The sequence below is a fragment of the Podarcis muralis genome, chromosome 8, assembly GCF_964188315.1.
Source record: "Podarcis muralis chromosome 8, rPodMur119.hap1.1, whole genome shotgun sequence".
NCBI lineage: Eukaryota > Metazoa > Chordata > Lepidosauria > Squamata > Lacertidae > Podarcis > Podarcis muralis.
Window position 1 is genome coordinate 65,510,646 of NC_135662.1, and position 22,399 is coordinate 65,533,044.

Below are 22,399 nucleotides of genomic sequence, written 5' to 3' on the forward strand. Positions count from 1 at the left end.
TGATTGCAATTGGTTGTTGCACCACTGTCATTTTAAGGCTGCAAATGTAGAACGTGTCAAGTTTCTTTGCAAATCTGCTTCGACTTCTTTTTAAAGAAGCAGGCGTATAAAGGATTATGCTGTAAAATACGGATCTGTTCAGTCTAGTTCTGCCCTGTTCAGGCATTGACTGGGCCTAGCTGCCACTGCTACCAGGAAAAGCTTGTGCAGAGGACCCTAAGTGTCAAGTGATGTGATGTGATGTGCTTATTCTGGTATATGCAGCCTTAGATTGGTAAAAAACGTTATGATTCTGATAGGTCAATCAACTGTTTTGGGACACCAGCTCAGTCAACCACAAAAGAAAGTTACAAATGTAACCTTTATGGGAATTTATTGCAACCTTAGTAAATCTATATAACTCCTGACTGAAAAAGTATACTGTAAACAATTTGATACAAATATTCATGAATTTTCTCAAATACTGTCAATATGTTTGTATTAAACAGCACCCACCTACTTTCAAACAAAAAATAAACAATTTGGCAGCCTGGCCATTCAGTCCTTTATTTCATGGAGTGACTGATTTAAGCAATGGGTCTACACGAACTGTTATTTAGGTTAGCTGCAAAACAATATTTAAGAGTAAAGCTCAGGCACCAACGCTGTGAAGGAGGGGGAAAAAATACTACAGGGAATTTACGAAAGTACTTGAAAAACACATCTACTCATGCAGATGTATATACTGAGTGTGGGCATTTGACCGATATTTGCAGAATGGCTTTTAAACGAATTAAATTAGCATTAGCGTAACCTCTCTTAAACAGGAAAACCAAACAAAAACAAACAAAAAGGAAAGCATGCTAATTATGATTTTTTTTCTTTCCCAACCCAAAATTCACAAGGGTATTCTAGAAACCCTGTTGAAATTCTAAATGCTTTGAATCACTCATTTTACATACATATGGTTTTCGCTCTGTTGTTTAAAACTAAGTCAAATAATCTGAAAATTTCCTGAAAATCACTGGAAAAATATAGTAAGACAAAACAAAACTGAAACATAATTATGATGTTTGGCATGGCTTTTTCCAGGTCAACCGCTCTTCTTCATACATTAAAGCTATACATTATCCCTTTCTTTGCATATTCACATCAAAAACATTTTCCTGGCATTTTAGTATTAGTTGATTTTTTTAAAAAAGTTTCCAGAATGTTTCAACTTGCATTGCAAAAGGAAAGAGTAAAGACTATGGGTTTCCCCCCTCCTATGTGCTTTTGATATTTCAAAACACATTTCTCATTTATGCATTGTACCCTATTTCAAGTTCAAAGGATTTCTTGTAATTAGGGTTTTTTTTAATAATAAAAAGAAAAGATAGCTTAGTATACTGGTATGGTTATTTCAAAAAAATACACCAGCTCAAAAAGTGATCCTTTTGTAGTATTGGTCAAAACAGCTTGTCTGTTACTAGATTGATATGATGAGAGCATGACTACACCAAATTGCCACTCCTGAACTAAAAACTAAAAACAAAAAAACCCACCAATGGTTTGTTTATTCACCAATAATAGAAAACAGGGCAAAGAATACGCTCTTGTTCCACTAGAAACCACATCATCAGTTTGCAGTGGTACCAGGAAAAGAAAGTTTAACATGAAACTAATTTCTTAATTGGTTGTCTAGCATTACAAGAAAGTACAACACAGGAGCAGGGAATGGCAACAGCACATATACCCTCAGGACTAATGAACATCTGGAGCGCATTAGCAAAGCTGACTTTTTTCCAAGTTGTCCAGGAGATAGCGCTTCAGGACTACACATTGCAGCCAGGGGAGAAAAAGAGTTCTTGTACAAATCAGCATTCAAACATCACTCACTCAGAACAAAAAGTTAAAGCGTGGCCATTTAAAACCATGCACCGCTATTTTAAGCACTGGATGTAGATGTTATTATCTAGCTGGCTGTGTTTTCTCCAAATTCAGGAGAAATTATTGTAGCTTTCAGACTTCAGACATGCATTGAGGGGAAATTTTGGAGCTCACGATATGCTGGAAGAAGGTGTGTTGTGTGTGAAACACTCCTAAATTGCTGTGATTATTTTTTTAAAAATATGTTTGCCAAAACTAAGAGCAACAAAGAAAACACAAGATGCGTTCAAAATAACATAAAACGTCTGTGAACAATGGAGAAACCAACGGACCTTAAACAGAGCAAGTGCTTACCTTTTAAAAGGAATCTTTTTAAACATTTCGGTATACTACTTAAAATGGCGTTTATAGAGACTGCAATTTATAATCTATACAAAGCTGCAACTGTGTTGGGAAAATTTACATTTGCACAATCTATGTACAGGTTTCAATACAGGTCCCTGAAATTTAACGTGAATCAGTTATTAAGAGTGTGGCTATAGATAAATTTGCTAGAAGTCTAGGTTTAGCAAGAATAATAATTTTGAACTAGGAAGCTTTGATATTTTAAGAAGCAATGCACAAATGTTTGGTGGCAATTTCGTTTCCCCCAGAACATTTTATTTTTTCCAAAACTTCATCTGCACAATTCACGTTAAGTGAGACACGCGGTTTAACGTGGTTGATAAGAGCTAATGTAAAGTTTAGTTCTATCTGTTTTTGATTTTTTAGCAAAAACATTCCAATGAAATTATTTGTGATCTTGCTTTAAGCGCATGGCTTATCCAACGGATCTTTGTTTATATAAAGGGAAATCCGTCAAATAACAGAAAAATCAACTGTTACGCATAAGAGTCTGTACACAAGTTTATGAAAGTTCTACAGATATGTCACAACATGATGAAACTGCAGTATTTTCTCTTGCTTTGCACGCCATATCGTGGTCTCTCTTAACGGGTACAATAGTGAGAAGAAACACTGATCTATAGCTGTTGGATTCTCTGAAGGGCAGCAGACTTCCTTACCGCCCTTAAACACCTTTGAACATTTTTTCCTGTGCACAGCAGGCCCTTGTCCTGAGCTACAGCCCGACCACCCACCGTTGCTTGTTGACCAAACAGGCAGTGCCTAAAGCCTGCACCGACACAAGGAGGATAGGATTCCTTTCAAACATGCCACACAGAAGACTTTCAATTTGCCGAAGCAAGAAATTAAGGAAGTTCCTTTAAAATTAACCTGAATCAACAATGTATTTTTAAATGTCCTGTTTGTTCCCCGTATCTGTCTATATTTGGAAACTAAGACGAGCCATTTATGAAGCGCATATTAAAAAGATATTGCTAGTAAAAAAACATGCCTTTCATTTATAAAGCTTTTTGCTATCATAACTGCCAACTAGTTCAGTTCACTTTAGAAACATTTTTTTTTACATTGAAAACAAATACACATTTTGGTATTGAACAAAGTGGTTTTAATATCTATCAATTGATTGATAAATGATTTTTTTAAAAAACACACACACCCTGAGTTGCCAGATTTTGCAGTGTATTGAAGTAAAACCTGCCATTAATATTTAGACTGTTTCCGAGTTCCTTCTTTCAGTGCTTTAGGTGAATGGTAAAATCCTGAATGTGCCCTCCTAAGAATTTTATGCATTTAAAATGTGGGGAAGCTCAGAATTAAGGGTCAGAGTCTAATCCACAAGAAAACTAAAGTCTTGCAGCAAACGTCTAACATTAGTTATACACAGAATAGACCTACTAAAATCAATGGGCTCAAGTTACTTAACATTTATTTTCATAGGTGTACGCTGAATATGCCTTAGTTGTATATTCCACCCCCCACCCCCATGGTCAAGAATTGAAAATTATGGAGCAGTTTTGAAAATGAAGATAAAACAATCTACATATAAAAAGAAAAATTAGGGGGAAACCCTCCATGTTTCTTTAATATTTGGACTAAGCTCTAAATGCCAGTGCAAGTGAGCAAGAACTGTACCAATACTATAGCCCAGGGTTTCCCAAACTAGGGTCTCTAGCTGTTTTTGCAATACAGTTCCCATCATTCCTGACCACTGGTCCTGCTAGCTAGGGATGATGGGAGTCCAAAAACAGCTAGAGACCCAAGTTTGGGTAACCATGTTATAGCCAATACATGCCACTCCTCTGGGACTTTGAGAAAGAAACTGCAGAGGAGAACGCATAACTGTACATTGCCCTTGAACTTCATCATGATGTCATTTTTGAATGAGCAGTCCACTCATTTGTTCCTGATGTATGTATGTCTAGGTTAGCAAAACACTACAGTGAATGCAATTTAGAGGTTTGTTTGTTTGTTTTAAACAAGGCAACCTACACCTTCTGCCTCACATGCCCAGGGAAGGTTGCCATTTCACGGGCCGTGTCAGAAGCCTCCTCTTTGGTTGCACCTGCTAAAAGCTGGAGGGAAAGGGAAGAAATAGGATCCAGCTGCTCAACTGCTGCTGTACTTGCTGCTGTCTTCTGTTCAGCACGGAGGAGATCAGCGATTACTCTGAACCCAATTCAAATTGCTGTAGAGCGAATTTACCCATACAGACTTAGTAAGACGCTGTGGTTGGCTTTGTGACAGTGTGGAGCCTATTTTAAGATTCTTTGACATAGTATGGATTATACGATGAACCTCTCTTGTGTAAGCCCCAATGAAAAGAGTTGCACAATACCAAATCTATTTAATACAGCATGTGCCTCTGAGCGCTGGTCGTGATTAAACTGCATAAAATTCAGAGGAACTGGAACTGGTTTAATTTGAACAGGGTTTATATAGACATTTCTCTGCAAATTTCAAGAACCCAGTTGACCAATACTGACCTTCGCTGAGCTTTATTATACTTTTTAAGATCTGCAATATTTTGGTATAAATGCACTTGTAGCCATGTCCGTCCTATTTTAAGATGCGGCCGACAGAAGTAGGTAAGCTACCTCAAAAGTTGTGAAACGTCTGCTAAGCTGGCAAGAGTTCAAGAAGCAAATGCCAAGCTGCATAATTATTATTAGTTTAATTTCATAACTGATACTACATTAAAGCTTTGTCTGAACATTCACTGTTAAAAGAAGATTTCTATTAGGAACAGGGGATGTGAGTTTGGGATGAAATAACTCCCAGCTGCAAGAGGCCTTCTTCCAGATGTACAGTATGCAAAGTCAACAGAGGAGAACCAGCTGCTAGGATAACAAATTGAAAAGGCTCCTTTGACACAGGCCCTGTTGGCCTGTCTGTCTGATCAAACAAAGATAGATCATTCATTGCAAGGTGAATAGAAGTCTGGTAGGAGGCACGAAAGGGCAAAGATCTGTCTGATTTCCTAGCACTTAGGCAAAGCTACTGGTACGTTAGCACTAAAAGCAAACACATATCTTTACTCCAGGAACAGAAACAAGTTTCACAATTTGCTTGATATTCATACTTCTCTATCAAAGTTGAACATTTTGCAAAAGCGCTCAGAGATTCTGTAGGAGCTAGCATGATATCAAGCATACCTAGGAATAAGTTAAGGCTTTTCTACAGATATGTTTAAAAGACTTCATTTCTTAACTGCATAGCACTCCCTTCCTGATTTTCTTGTTTGTTGTGCTATACAACTTGCGTTGGGAAGTCCGTTTGAAACCCTCTTCCCTCACACAATGCCAACAGACAAAAAGAGAAGCAGTAATCAGGCAGAAGAGCCACAGCATATTACTGTATTTCCCCAGCAGCAGAAATCAGCACTAAGCACTAAGATTTCTGCCACTCTGGGGAGTCTTTAGCGCAACTCAGACATAATGATCTCAGGCTGATAAACCATGCTTTATTGGCCCCCAAACAAACAGAGAGCCTGCGTATTCCACTTTTATGTATTGCCCTTGCATGCCCAGCTGCAGTACTAACATTGTGACTTATTTAAACCACAGTTTCCCCTTACTTGAACTGTGGTTTAATACTAACCAGGATCTAAAACCAGATCAAACTCGGCATGCCTTAATCATGCACTTGGTCCGAGCAAAGACAGCAATGCACTATAAACTGTTTAAACCCACTCACATCTTTTCCCAGACACAGTTACTTATTTCTTTCCAGTCCCTCAAATGCAAGCTACCTTCTTCCATTAAAAAAAAGGTTTTGCAGCTTTTGGGTCCCTGAAAGAAGAGGCCAGGGTTCTTTCCTAGCACATCAGCTCAGGAGTGCTCTCATGGGAGCTCCAGCTGTCACTGCTTCTCTTGATCAACAGAAAAAGCGGATGGCAAGACATGCAGTGGCTGGGTATCATTCCTACCAGGAAGGGAGTTGTGTTTTTGTGTCTTCCTCCCTGTCAGTTTCAAGAATCGTAAGAATTCATATGAAATATGAATTCTTGTAAAATAAGATGGATCAAAACTGAATAGCTGAAAAGGTTTACGTATGCGAAATCTATACAAAGAGAGAGAGAGGCGGCGGAGGGAAAACCTATACTGCAGTCTTCAGGTTCAATGGAGGACACTTTTTCAAACAAAAAATTAATTACCTTTTTGTTCTTTGATATAGCTCTCTTTACAGTTGTGCATAAGCTGCAGAATCCACTTATGTTGGGCAGCGATACATTGCCAAGCTGGGTCCCCTTCTGCATGGAGATCAGAAAGATACCTGCAAAATTATTATGCTGAATAAATGAGGATTCAAAACCAATCCATGCCATTTCTGTGTTTCAGGGATCACTCCCCTTTCTTCCCACCCACCCCAATCCTGGGCAAAAGGGAGCAAAACCAGAGTTCTGAAACAGAAGTGATGACTTGAAAATTAACAGTGCAATCCCAGTCAAGAGTAAGTCCCAGTCAGTCAGTGGGGCTTACCCCCAGGTGAGTGGGATACGGCTTTAGCCTATGTCACTATTACAATCAACAGAAAGACAGCCACAGAGCTTGTGTTAAATGTGCATCTTTTTGCAATATTCCAAGGCAGCTGTTTCCAGTTAACAGTGCAATCCTAGACATGGACATTTTAGAACCACCGAGTGCATTTGAGCATACTTCCAGGTAAAAAAGTATGTATAGGATTGCACCTTAAGTACAACTAATCCTGACTTCTGAGTAAGACAGGCCCAGTTCCCAAGCAAAATGGAAAGGTAGCCAATCGCAGGTAATTGAAGATTAAGGCTTGTTACACACGCAAACATTCTAAGTCGTTTAAAAAAATGGCCTATTCACCTAGCTTTAAGTTTCCAAATACAAAAAAATACCTTCACTAGTAAATGCCTAGAGGCAGACACACTAATCCAGAAGCAAAGCATGTGCACGTAGTTATTAATACTGATTTTTATTTTTAAAAGAGAGTTTTTGTAAATTCACTGTGAATCTGGAAATGGAGGCATTGTGGTATTATGCTTTCAGCCTGCTGTTTTGTTTTGCCAGATTGTGCTACCATAGGCAGTTATTTCTAGCTAACACCATGGCATTTTTATATGGGATTGCATTCATACGGCAACACTATTTTCCAAGGCTATAGGAGTCTACAGAGTATGCTAAGTAACTGCAAATTATAACTTATTTACTACACTTATATCAGGTAGTACAGGCAGTGACAAGACCTGCTCAGCTTCAGCCAGGTTGCTATGTTAGATAGAGACTACAAGACATAAACTAAAGGCAGCCCCTTATTTACAAATGCATAGTAATGTTAAAGGGGGGGGGACCTATATCACTCATATCCTAGTAATACACCAAAGCAAGCTGAGAAGTTTTAAGCCTTGTTAAATCCCCACTCAGTATATGTGTGTTGTGGGGTTTGACATAATATAAATAAAGGGATATAGTTAAGCCAGAGCACTTTTATTCTTTCTTTCTTTCCCCCTCTGGCAAGTATTCAAGATTTCTGTCCTAAAAAAAAATAAAATCAAAAAATTGAATAGAGGGTGAAAAAAAGAAGCAGCTAATTATGAAATATGTCTCTAGCTAGTACACCGAGTCTTGGGGTGCAGCTCCTCCCACTGTCTACTCTACCTCACTGCATCTTTCCGTATTACTCAGCTGTGATACCACTTCCCTTACATTTCTTGGGGAGCGAAGGGGAAGTCACTGAAAAATTATTCTAAGATCTTGCATCAGCTCCAGGGGCTTAAGCAAGCTGAGCAGTTAAGAGTATTTGGCAAGAGGATTCATTATCCATCCTCGCAGGTTGAGGAGATACACAGGACCCTAATTCAGATGCTTACCTGAGCCAAATCCTGTTCTGTGTGACAGAAGCAGGAATATTCCCCTCCATCATGCTCATAATGCAACACAGTAAGGGAAGCAGGAATATTCTCCCTCATAGGGGAGGGGGAGGGCCAAACTGTGTGATCTTCTGTCCCTTCATTGAGAAGAAAGAACTGCACAGACATAGGTGCATTCAGCTGGCTGCAAGGAGCACTGGTGTTATGACATACAGTGGTACCTCGGGTTAAGTACTTAATTCGTTCCGGAGGTCTGTTCTTAACTTGAAACTGTTCTTAACCTGAAGCACCACTTTAGCTAATGGGGCCTCCCACTGCTGCCGTGCCGCCGGAGCACGATTTCTGTTCTCATCCTGAAGCAAAGTTCTTAACACGAGGTACTATTTCTGGGTTAGCGGAGTCTGTAACCTGAAGCGTCTGTAACCTGAAGCGTATGTAACCCAAGGTACCACTGTACATAGTAAGTGTGGTGATGGGATGTACAGAATTGTCTGCTCCTCCACAACTGAAATGGGATTTTGACCCAATTAAGCACTGCCTAAGCTTCAAGTGTCTCTCCCCATTCTCACTGCCTTGCGAACGGCTACTGTGAATGAGAGGCTGACACACTGTGCTCTCTGGGGACTGGCGGTGACAATCTATGTTCCTGTCTGCACCTGGCAGACATTATAAATGAAGTTAAGCATATGCTACTAGCCTTCTTTTAAAAAAACCCTCCAAAACCCTGTATGTTCCTAAAACAGCATTTCAATTCTTCAAGGTTCTTTCCAGTCAGTCATATATAAAGTATGCAATATTTCCAACCATTGCAACATGAGCCTTATTAATAAACTTGTGGATATTTAGGCTTCAGGACACCCAAAATTAACTTTAGGTTTGCCTCATAATTAAACCTGTGCAATTTTGTCTAGAAATGTGTCCTGACACACACTACTGATCAGCAGTGCCTGAAAACCCTGCTGAGGTTGGCAGCACTGGGTATTTCCCTTGCTTCAGCAGTGATCAGAGGCACTCGGGGATTTTCAGTTCCAACAAATATCCCAGTGGGTCTTGCAGGCACACATTGCCTGAAAACCTCACTTTTGGAACCAATCCTAGTGGGGCTTAAATTTGGTGCCAAATTTAAAATACCCTGAATACAAGCCCCACCGAGCCATTTCAAGCTCTTGCCAAATGTTCTGGGTCTCAGAGTTTAGGATGCAAAATATGAAAAAGAAATCATGATGAAAATGGGTCCTCTGTTGCTGCAGGGATGCATATAGCACACTGCTTCTAAGCAGGAAACAAGATGGATTAAGGCCAACAGATGAAACAGCAAATCCCTGTTTGCCCCATTCAACTCCATCACTTGTGCAGAAGCATCTAGCGGTCAATGTGGGTACAAAACATCATCACTATTTTGTCTACTCTTTAAAAGAAAATGACATAAGCTAAAATAATTTGCTTTAATATCCATCTCTAAAACCATTAAATTTGTATTTAGTTATCCAAGTTAAATATAGCCAACTGAATAAACTGGACAACAAGAGAAACCAAAACTTCCTGCCCCCAGAGTGATATATAGCTCCTTTAAGATGCCTTGTATACTGTACAAATTTCCAGATACTCTGCATTGCAGGAAAAATATTGATTAGCTGCATAAGTGTTTTCAAAGCTCTGTATGTGTCTTCCAAAAGAAAGGGTGAAATTAAATGAGTATTAAAGGACACAGGTTGCAAAGTGTTTTTATAATTAACTTCTCCTAATTTCAGTATTGTCCATTTCAAAGGTATTGTTAATACACACTTTCAGATGAAAGCTACTTTACACCTCTTACATTGCACAAAATCAACCATGAAACCAGTATGCCTAGTATTAGAATAATGCATTCTATAATGAAACAACATAGGATCTAAGTGTTGAACATTTGTTGTGTTTCCAGTTAAACACAACGTCAGAAACACTTTGAAAAAATGAATCAGGAAAGAGACTTTTTCAAACTTATCAAAACTATTAAATGTAATCTGATGGTAATGTTTCACACAAAACACTGGAGTAGAAAAACATTATAGAGATTTTGCCATTATTTTATGGTAACACATTACTAAGTTAAGAAAAAGGTATTATCCAAGAAATATTCCCATCTATACAAAGAACATATATAAAAGACAAAAATGTGAAAAGGTCACCTTATATAGTGTTTCTGATCATGTAATGTTGATGGAGTCTCAAGCAATTTATCCAAAAGCAGTTTCCTTAAGGCATCAACTCGTGTTTCAACTTCAGCATAATCTATGGTTGTAAAGAGGATAAATTTGGTTTTCCTTAGCATAAAATGTTATGTATATGTAAAGCTAAACCTTTTAAACAGAACCTTTATTACTTCAAGCTTTTTAAGCAAAACTTTTTGTAGTCCAAAAATGCAAGATATTACACAGGTGACTGTCAGCTTACACAGGGGGTATATTCTGGTGATAGCGCGTAAAGCCTAAACCGTGTATAATCAAAACATATTGGGTTCAATGGTGGATGGGATTGCCAAAGTTTTTCCCCAGACATTTTTTTAAAATTGCCAAGCATATACAGCTGAATACAGGAAAGTTAGATGTGCATAATTTGTGAGTTATCTCTACTACTATCACCTTCATATAATTTTCTTCCTCATTCATTACATTTGTTAGTTCTCTGCTTTTCATGCCTAACTACAAGTAGAAAGAGAAACTGGAATTTCTGTTACTTCTTCAGTCAAATCCTTGATTTGTTTTATTACTAATTTCATCCAATTTCATTTCACTCTGAAATGATAGTTTACTTACAGATCTAGAAATATGTACCTTGCAGAATATCAAAACCACATGTAATATGCAACAATGTATTTTTAGAGAATCGGGAAAGAACTCGTAGTAGGATTCAGAATCTTTTTCCGCACTCAGGCAAATACACAAGCAACTTATATTTTAATTTTAGCCTGGAAAGATTTGCAAGAAAATTATTTTTAAAAACTGTAGGCTGCAACTCCATAGCTTTTTAAAAGATACAAATATACCAAAAGAAGACACCCCAAATCTCAACCTGTTTCATGTTACATAATGCCAAAAGGACTGACAAACTCCTGCTATGTGCAGTACAGAATAATGTACATTCTCTTGTACTTCTCAGGTAGAATCTGCACTGTTGTTTCAAGTAATTATTCCACACATTGCAAAATGCCTTGCAGAAAAAGAAATTAAATGCCACAGAGGGCTTCTTAGCTTGTGCTGTTACTCTTTCCTAACTGACTTTGTTAAGGTTCAAAACTCACATTTTTTGAACACTTGAACCTCAGTCTTCCCAAACAATGACTTCGCTTTTTCATAGTCGTTAATGACCACATCATAATCACCCTTGAAAAATACAAAAAGGAAAGAAGGAAGATTTGCCACCAGAAATATATAGTGTTCATTCGGGTAAAAATCATATATGTACTGTATCTTTAAATAATAAGTACCTTTTGAATGTTTCTTTCAATATTCAATGGAAGATTAAAAAGAAATTTGAAGCGTTGGAGGACATTGAGTGCGTTTCTTGTTGAATCTGCCTTGTCTTTGCGACCCAAAACTTCCTGGAACAAGGTATCTGCAGTGTTACTTGCTCCTTTTTGAAAATAAAAATAAAAATCGGAACATACATGTAAACAAGTTGTTTACAATGGAAAGTAGAGTAGCTTGTAATGAGTTTTAACTATGTATCTGTCAAGCTAATTATAGTGATTAATTATAGCTACATTAACACACACAAGCATTCATATTAAATCTGTAATAGATTTTTTTTTAAAAAAAACCCTAAGGTACTGAATCAATATTTTATAAGTGTTGATTACTTAAGACTTTTAATGTGGCAGAAACCACAGTACAATTAAGGCAACCCTAGTTCTTAGACCAAATTCTTTGACTTCATTGTGGTGAATGTAGAGTTTGCTTTGGCTACAGAGCTGAATTTTGCAGTTCTACCTAAGCCTTGTAGGCAATTTGATCATCACATAATACATTCCTTTCATTACAGAAGGATACAATGAAGCAAACATGATTTTTAATGCCATTGTTATGAGCAACAAAATACAGATTTTGTTCTTTAGTGAGAAGAGAAATAATAAACAGATAATTGGACTTTTTAGGAAAATGTGACTAGCAGGGTGCCCTTATTATTTTCCATTAAATGATTCCGTTTAAGAAATTTATCAAATTACAAGCTCTGACTTTTCTTCGGATCCAGAATTTTGAGCAACACAGACTGGTTTCAGTAGCTCCAGAACCAGGAACCTAAGGACCTGAGTGGATGAGAATTTCTGTGTTAAATGTTTAAACTATGAGAGATCAAGCCGTTAATTGTGTTTAATCTTCATGGCCGAACAGAGTATACCAAATACTAAAGCATGTTTCAGTTTGATAAAAATATGCCCCTGCCTCTTTCACTCACAATGAGATGTATTAGACATTTTACTCCCCCCCCCCTTCCTTCAAACCTGTGACTTATTTTTAATTTACCAGAAAAAGGTGAATGTTTTTAGCTCTTTTGATGGCTGCCTGTAAAAAAAAAAAAAGTTTCTACATTATCTGGTCTAGTGACTATAATTTAAGCAAAGATGAAAAAATTACATCAGTCTCACTGGGTGGCTTGCATGCCATTTTCTCTCGTCAACACTGTGGGTGGGCTGCTCATGTTAGAAGTAGCCTTTGTAAAATAATTGTTATATCTAAATAATGTTTAAACACTGATGAAGTTTCAAGCCCTCGATGCAAGAAACTTTGTTTTGCCAAGAGAATTGGTCCTACTACATTTCATGGTTGTTAGGGGGAGAAAAACAACACACCCCAATTACCTGATGTCTCAAACCTAGTGGGGTATTTTTGCTAAATCCTATTCTTTAGAAATGGGTTACCGGATTATATTTTACAATTTTTTTTGTTTTTTAAAAAATGGCTATGGAAAATGAGTATCTGGAAGAAAATAATGTTCCAATAAGGAAATAGGGTGATATCAAGCCAAATCAAATGTGCTCTTCTGACAAACAAGTGTCGCAAAATGCATTTTGATTAAAAAACCGCATGGCATTATTCATTTAAAGTCTGAAACAGACTCAAAAACATTTATAGTCAGCTCAGAACAATTTACTGACATTTTAGTGATTTTAAATTTCCAGTTTTGAAACAGAGATCAGCATAGTCAAGGAACTCCAAGACAGCATATTCAAAAACAGCCTTCTTCCAGTTGGTAGAAACAGTGAAAAGCTATTTTTATTCAAAATTTGTTTTTCTTTAATAGTCTACGACAATTAATGCTATACCATTTCCTATTACAGCAAATGGCACCTATTCTGGCCAAGATGACCAGGAATTTGGCAAGAAATTAGTATTTTTTAGAGATCTGTATACAGTATGCAACATCTTATTTATACAAAACAAATGTTGTCAGCCAAACTTTTTTTATTTTTTAAAAAAACTGACCTTATTCAAACAGGGTTGTTTTATACAACTGAAGTTAACTGGATCTTGTCTTGAAACCCTCAGAACTGCTACATTTGTCATATTGTAAAAGTTGGTAAAACTGCATTTTAAATCACTTTGGTTTTAAATAAAGTTCTTTTCCCAGATGTCCTAAGACTGAAAGAACTGGGATGTGAGAAGCTGTGCCTGAAATTCTGGCTCACACTTGCTTCCCTCCAGCTTTGCCTGTAGGGAAATGAGAGTCCCAACAGACAAGTAAACTATAAATATGAGATTCTGTATAGCATACCGCTGTTCAAAGCTTACTACTTCCAATTGCAGTGGTGAGACTTTAATCATACGCAAACAAAACATCCTGACATGAAAAGGGAGAAGAAAAAGCCTTCATGTCAGTTTTCTGATTTCATTCAATATCCTCATATCCTCAAAAAGTGAGTCAGTTATCAGGATGCAGTTCTGTGCTTACTGATACAGTTTAAGGGAAGTATTGCTTCCACTGAGGAAGGTAAAAGAACTTACATCACAATGAAACACAGTAAGAGTCTTTTGCAAAATACTTTTCTTTTTAACCAAATACCCTGATTGGCCATGTGCTGGAATTTATCCAGTATAATATCCATTGCAATTTACCACGAACAAAAAAACCACTTTCTTCATATTTTAATGGTTCTTCTGAAAGACTCCCCGTCTCTTGAACAAAATGCCAAATAAAAATGTTTCCTAGTTTGGAAGTCAAGTTATTTCAACTAAACTCTGGTTAAGATGGAGAAAAGCAACACCTAATCACATATTTAGAAACCAGCCTTCAAATCATGAGCCTCTATTTAACAGCACTATTTAAGTTTGATTTAGAATGCTGGGATGAATATTTTTTTATATCATCTAAGATTTCAGCATTAACTTGTCTTCTTCCTTCAAAATGTAGTTTATTACAATCCCATTATTTATTAAATTGTGATATGTGTTTCAAAGCCAGTGAGGCAAATGTTACATCTTCTGCTAAAATTGTTCGCGTGGAAGAGTAGGGTGTGGCAGTCCTGGATATAACATACCCTTATGAAGTGGATCAGTTACTCTAATGCTGTGGCTTCATCCAGAGAAGGCAAAATCTCTGTATTCAGCAGGCAGGGTTTGAAATGAAACCACTATAAAAGCTTCAAGCTGGTATGTTAAGAGAACATGAATATCTCTCTCCCTTAGTGCTAGGAAACCAAAGATCCTATTCTGCAAAAAAGAAGCCACTTCTGGTCATGCAGAGGTGGGAAGTTTTCACAATTTTCCAGCCCTTTCTGCAGTCCCCCCCAAAACAGGTGGTCCACAGGGTCCTTTGACTTTCTGGAGTCAACTTTCTGGGGGTACAAGGGTGAACCCTCTCATGTAGCAGGATCTTGCAATCTAAGCCTCTGGCTGAGTAGAAAGCTAAGAAAGAAGTCTGATCGTACATAATATAATTATTTCCGTGGAATATAACATGAGACAAAAACTCCCAGTGTCTCTGCAAATCTCCCAAGTATTTTCAGAAACGCCATTAAGTGACAAAGGTTTTGTGTTAGAAATCACATTCTGTAATTTGAAGGCTTTTTATATTTAGGACAGGGGTTGCTCACATTTAAATATATATAGAGAGCGAGAGTTCAACAGAATTTTTTAAAATAAATAAAGTGGTATCACCAGACTGAGGCACAGAGCATTCCTGGAAACCTAAAGAGGCTAAGGAATTTCTCAGATATAGCAGAAATGGAAATGTTAGTGTCTTCAGTGCACATCAAAGACTCAGGGAGCCATCCTATACACAAAGCAAGCCAGTGTAAGTTAAGCTGATGTAAAACTACACCAGATCCAAACCCCGCTCGGCTGTGAGGCTACTGCTGGCTGAGCTGGAATAAGCATGGCAGAGGAGAAACAAGCCTTTAAAATAGAGTTTGAGCTTTTTGCTGCCTTAACTTTGCTGAGTTGCCAGGTCATGTGACTGAGGTGACCATTTTCCCTGTCTCGTCCCACACCCAGAACAGCCCTTTCCCGGGGTTTGCACCAGCTTAAGGTTTAGCAGGGACGTGGGTGGCGCTGTGGGTTAAACCACAAAGCCTAGGACTTGCCAATCAGAAGGTCGGTGGTTCGAACCCCTGTGACGGCGTAAGCTCCCATTGCTCGGTCCCTGCTCCTGTCAACCTAGCAGTTCGAAAGCACGTCAAAGTGCAAGTAGATAAATAGGTACCGCTCCAGCAGGAAGGTAAACGGTGTTTCCATGCGCTGCTCTGGTTCACCAGAAGCGGCTTAGTCATGCTGGCCACATGACCCTGAAGCTGTACGTTGGCTACCTTGGCCAATAAAGCGAGATGAGAGCTGCAACCCCAGAGTCGGTCATGACTGGACCTAATGGTCAGGGGTCCCTTTAAGGTTTAGCAAGCTTGGCTCAGCTGGCTGGGTCCCAGATAGGTCAGGATGGAGGAGAAATGCCAGTGTATGACCAGGTAAGCCGAGGAAGAGGGAGTTCAGCCAGAGTAAGCTGGCTATGCTGGAAACCTCAATGATCAACTAGAGATCCTAAACTGCTCATGTTAGAGGATGTTACTATAGGATTGCTCCCCAAATGGCTACCATTTATCCAATATTTTCACAAATGGCATCCAATGTAGAGAAACAAGACCATGTACTTGCAAAATTATTCCATGTCTCGATTGATATTCAAAACTCCTTCTGAAGAATATGAAATGTTAAATGATATAATAAAAGCTATTAAACTAGGCTCCGTAAACCTGCCTCATATCTAGATGAACTGCCCTTTGTAATTAAATCCTATGCAATGCTATCAATTGTTAAACTCTTAGGCTCCATATATTCTCATGATTTGGAAATAAGAATCTGGAAAAAAATGTGTTTCCCCCAAAATTTCAAAGTCCAAGAAATATGCCTCAACTTGTTATAAAACACGAAGTCTATAAATAGCTGTTACTGGGTGTTCAAAACTCACTGTTCAGAACATTCTCTAGTTTTTGCGTCATGGATCCTTCCACTTTTTCTGTTCCATCCGCTTCCAGTTTTTGATGGATTGCTGAAATAAAACATCTTGTTAAATGCCAACCATTTTAATGGGTGAGACAACATGTCTGAGCAATACCCTTGTTAGATCTGAGCGGTACGTGTTTGTTACAAAAGAATTAGGGATCTAGCGAAGCGGGCACTGTTGATAAGAACCAGATACTTCAGACTTCTAAACTCTCCTATTCTGCAAGCTTACGGTATGATCTTTGGCAGTACGGCTGAAGTCATCAACCTGTGGGGGGGCTAGGTTTCCTTATTTAGTCCTCTAAATTAACATTAAAATTCTGTATTATATATTGGGCTTTATTGTATGTAGTATAATATAGTTCTGCTTCGTATACATTATTTTGCTTCATTGACTCTAATTTCTTGCTTTATCCGACTCTCAAGAAGCAAATTTATTTTATACAACTTTGTAGGTCCTACTGTGCTCTAATTTGTAAAGGTCAATGCGGCACTGTGGAATATGATAAACTAAATATAATTGTTATCTCACCAACTTTTCACGCCTTCCTCAAACCACTGGTCTTCACTAACAGTACCTGGGCACACTGCCACGGCTTTCCTTAACTCTAGAGCTTTTCCATGCCTGAGTTCTTCATTTATTTATTTAGGGTATCTTACCAGAAGATTCCTATGCTAGCTTCCAAATTAAAATACTCCCCCCCCCCCACTTTGCTTCCTTCACTCCTGATGTCCAGTAACTTTATTCTTGTCCTATTACTCTCTACTATTGCTTGTTCTGTAGCATATTTCAGGGGCTATTGTGACTAGGAATCAGGGAGTTTATGAAGAACACACACACAGGATTTCTGAATAACGGTTGGACTGGGAACATAACATTTGAATATTTCCAGTTTAGGCAATGGGACCTCTTGCTTGAGAACAGTGGTGGGAGAATATTTGCTGAATTCATTCCCACCAAAGTCCTTCATTTATCAATTTACACCAAGGGTGGGAAGCTTGTTCTGCAGGCCTATGCTTTGAAACTGACTTTCATGTGAAAATAAGAAATGAAAAACCTATAGGGCAAGCCAAAAATATGCCAAAGTAGATGTTAAGACTTCTTGTGCCGTGTCACACATCACATGCCTAACTAAATAACGCTGAATTAAAAGCCATTATCCATACCAATTTGGAATGTGTAATGTCTACAAAACTATTGTTTTAGATGTGAAAAGGGAAAGGGAAAGAAGGGCTGATCTTACACAGTTTTGCCAAACAACAAAATGTTCACTGGAAGGAAGTTCGGTAGTGCTTGCTTTGGCATTCCCAAAGGATTTACAAATCAGGTAAAATGATATATTTTACTGGATCCATTTAATGTAAAAATATGAAATCTTCTTGACCACCTTACATGTTTGTATACCCACGTAAGTTCACTCAGTTACAGAGATGCCATTTCTACCTGCATTGCTACCTGATCACGTTCCAATGCTGGCATCATCTAAATGCAACCACTTTACAATTAAAGTACACAGGGGATTATAGACAAGATCTGACAAGAGAGATGTATTAATTTTTCTAGGCAAATTAAGATGATCTGCATAGGTAATTAGCAGCAGAAAATTTTCAGTTTGCATAGGAAAATGTTCTGATGCCCCAGAGAGTGATGTAATTTAGTATGTTTATATTACTTGCATTTGGTAAGCAAAGCTAAACTCTTTGAACCTGCCAAGCTTGCCTAGTTTCATATCTGCAAATGGCATCGGTTCACTAACAAACTTACAAAATAAGAAGATCTTGCCATGGAAAAATAAAGTGTAAAGTGCCGAAAAATGTTCTGCCCCACATGATTAAAATCTGATATGTCCACTAAGAACCAGATAAAACATATTCAAGGGCTGGATTTGGACCACCATGTCTGTCCAACAGCAATGAAGGCAACTGGTAACGCTACAACTCTTTAGATTATGAAGCATCAGTTACATGGCATCCCTACTTTCCCAATTTTTATTCCCTGCTTATACCAGCAAACACTAGAAATATATTTCTTTTTGTATGCTGCCAAATGGAAAGAAGACCCAGATTATGTGGCTTTCACACAGACGGGCAATTAGTTAAAAAGCAGAGAACTGTCATGCTTAAGCCAATATCCATTTTACAACACTAATTACGAACAAGAGTTTGTTTTTCCAGGAGATGTGCCTGATCAAAACAATACAATAGATAAACTAAGAAAACATTTATTATTATATTAGTGCCACAATATTGATTTTATCTGCGTGGACTTGAGAGCACAGGGCATTTCTGCTTTGCACTATCAAAAAGCTGGAAAAGCCCCAAAAAGCTTTTAAATACTGAAAAGCACCTTCTATGAGACACTGCAGCACACTTACTCTCCAGTTCTACATCCACACAAACTAAACAATAAAGGCAGTTAAGAAAGCCTATAAAAGTGCAGAACACATTGTAAATGTTCCATGACCAGAATCTCACATTTCTGAAATGTAATTCTTCCCACGAGGGGAAAAAACAAAACACTCTCAACAAATGGGTAATGACAAATGTTCACGTAAAGGACTTCTTTTCTGATCCCAGATAGCAGCTTCCCTCAGATTCCTCTGTGCTGATAGAACTATGAACTACAGATTGTTTTAAGATGAGACATAAGCATCAGTTTATGCAAGGATCCAGTTTACGCAAATCTCTGAACTCAGGGGCCTGCTACAAACTGTGCTGAAAGAGAGCATCTATGTATTTACTTTCCAGAAAACAAATGTATTTTATACCAATTCTTACCTCAGTAATATAGAGAAGCCTGTTAACTCAGTCACCAGAGTAAAATAATGTAAGCATCTATTCACGTGAGTTAATGCTATTCAAAAGTAAGAATTAGCATTTTTGGAGAGGGAAGTTATAAAATCTTTTGGAAATACCTAACAGGTACTTTTCTCTATCGATTTACAGCTCTTCAGAACTTCCTGCCTCCACTAGTGACCTTAGTCATCTATAATGTTCATATTTGTCTGATCCATGTCCATCCACATATTCTTCTAGAAATCAGGGCAAAAATAAAGGCAATTAATACAGTATAGTTTTCTGTATACTGCATCTGACACTTACCTGATAAGGCATCTTGTGCTTCAAAGAAAGTACTGAGACCTCCTTTGACATACTGTAGACTTCCCTCGTTTTTCTTGTTGGCTTGTTTCTTCAAATTCATAACTGCCATTTTAAGTTGCTCAAAACTGAAACCAAGAGGCAAGAAAGCAAATTGAATTCATTCATATAATAAACACGAAATGAGATACTTAAATTATGAAGAGATTGAAAACCCTAGCTACACACTTAAGAGACACCAGAGACACCAGAATGCCTAGTGGACAATTCCCTAATTTCTCCAGTGGCATGAGCTGACTAGGCACGTTGCAGTGTTGTGCTTGCTAATACTTGATGGAAGTTGTAAATTACCAGGTTAGAATATGAGAATCAACCATGAAAAAGCCATGGTTATGTGAATGCACCACCAAAAACATTTGGAACAGGTAAGGAGAAGGAAGAGAACAGAACAAAAAAGGAGGAAGATTTACAGAAGATGTGAGACCAGCTAGGTCTCAATATCTATTAGAAACAATATTGTTAACTGAAACACAAAATATTGTAATGGGTCCTTTACATTTTCTTTTTTTAAAAAACAACCACTAGATTTTTGGGGGGAAGAGAAAGAAAAGGAAAAAAGAATAGAAATAGACAAATTAACAAAATTGTCTACAGCTGCATGATATAGCAAACCAAAATGTCATTCATACAAATCTTTCATCTCCTAGTTGCTGTTACTAGTCTAAAACAATAATTGGATCTTGGCCTTTTAAAATTTCGGTTTTCTATCCTTGTACTTTTGTTTATTCTTGTCATAATGACAAATGTACTTGGTTCAGCAAACATGTCAAGAGGAGGAATATTCAATTTAAATAAGTAAATACGTTAACAATGAACTCCAGCTATGAATTATGGCTACCGTCTAGAGGGCTACATTCCAAGAAATGAAAGAGTTTGGTATTTCAAATAGATGGAGGTATGAAATAATGCATTCTACACACTAAAATGGTGAAATGAGAAGCACAATTTTTCATACATATCAGAGGCAAAGTACTGGGGTTGTTTACTTTTTTAAAAACACAGTAAAATAAAATTATTGGGTTTTTCAAGCAAAGTAAGAGAAGCTCTGCTGGATCAGACAAAAACTCAGGAAGTTCATCATTCTGTTTTCGCAGTAGCCAGCCAGATGTCTATAGGAAGCCCAGTAGCAGCTCTATTCCACTTATGAGCCCCAAGAAGTGGTGTTCACCTATTGTGATAATGGCAATAGATAGCCATCATGACTAGTACCAACTGATAGTGTTATTCTCTATGGATTTGTCTAAATCTCTTTCAAAGCCATTCAAGCTGGTGAACGTTTTCTTGCATTCTTCATTCATCTCTTGCATTCAATTAATATGATAGTAAATCTTATGAATAGGAAAATTGTTCCCCGAGTTATTAATTTATGGCTAACATTAAGACATTTACACCAAATCTCAGAGTTAAGATGCAATCCACAACCTTTGCAATTGCTATTATTCATTATTTATTCGCCTTCCACATGTCTCAAGGTGATGTGCACGACATAATAAAAACTGCTAAAAACAATTAAAGACATAATAGAAAATAACAGCAGATGAGCTGCTTCTGGCGAACCAGAGCATCACACGGAAACGCTGTTTACCTTCCCGCCGGAGCGGTACCTATTTATCTACTTGCACTTTGATGTGCTTTCAAACTGCTAGGTTGGCAGGAGCAGGGACCAAGCAAAAGGAGCTCACCCCGTCACGGGGATTTGAACCGCCGACCTTCTGATCGGCAAGTCCTAGGCTCTGTGGTTTAACCTACAGTGCCACCACCTCGACAGGAATACTGTTCCACAAAACATAGGAAGCCATACTAAAAGCCTTGCTCCAAGTTACTGTGGAATGGGCTTCTGATATCTTTGAAACTTGCAGGAGAAGCTCTCCCATGCTCTGCAGTGACTACTAGGTATTTAAGGGTTAAGGAGATCTCTCAAGTAACCTTATCCTGAAGTCCCACAATTAGGGAATTATATGCTGGCGATAATTTGCCTGCACAAGCAATCTAGCTTGCCACGTTCTGCACAAGATGAAGCCTCTGGACCAACCTAAAGGTTGCCTCACATAGTCAGTAAAAGATGTCACTGAAACAAATCTTTATGAGCTACTGATCTGCAACCATCAACCGCCAATTCTCACCCAGTATTACTGATCCTTCCTGGATAGCATTAAAGCACCCACACAAATTTCGTATTTACTAACCTTGTTGTTGAATGGTTCTCTATCAAATACCAGGCTGCAGAAAAGTTTTCACTGGTGAAGTCAGCACTCATCCCAGGAAACAGAGCTTCCAGCTCCTTTTGTGGAAACTTTCCTCTGAAAAGTAAATAAAAAATATTTACAGAAACAAGGCCAGGAGGAAGAATGCTCTCTTACATATACAAACACAATGGATTGTCATTCAAATGACGGTATCAAGCATTAACATTACAATCCCACATACAAGTTGCATGTGTCATGGGCATCAATGGATTTCATGGCACTTTTCATGCAAATGTCTGCAGGTCTGTTTTAATGTGGCTGGGGATTTTTTAAAGCTCTGAGAATGTAAGTCATTGGCATGGCAGAGGTGAGGCACCACATCCAGAATGGTACTCTCCCATATAACTAATGACAGGGGCACCCAGAGAAGCACTTCAGAAGACAAACTTAACATTTAGGTAGGCTCGTGTAGGGGAAGGCAGTCTGTTGGGTACAGA

At 38.0% G+C, this 22,399-nt stretch overlaps 1 protein-coding gene across 2 annotated transcripts in view; it reads right to left on the reverse strand.

The window, feature by feature from the left end:
- Positions 1-22,399, reverse strand: part of EXOC2 (exocyst complex component 2) — a 79,281-nt gene that overhangs the window by 43,137 nt on the left and 13,745 nt on the right. For both annotated transcript variants that reach the window (XM_028737849.2, XM_028737850.2), the window contains exons 5-11: positions 21,903-22,016; positions 19,660-19,784; positions 16,523-16,603; positions 11,556-11,701; positions 11,370-11,451; positions 10,258-10,360; positions 6,407-6,525 (exon numbers count right to left, since the gene is read on the reverse strand). In XM_028737849.2, coding sequence (XP_028593682.2) covers positions 6,407-6,525; positions 10,258-10,360; positions 11,370-11,451; positions 11,556-11,701; positions 16,523-16,603; positions 19,660-19,784; positions 21,903-22,016 — 770 coding nt within the window. The remainder of the gene's footprint in view (positions 1-6,406; positions 6,526-10,257; positions 10,361-11,369; positions 11,452-11,555; positions 11,702-16,522; positions 16,604-19,659; positions 19,785-21,902; positions 22,017-22,399) is intronic.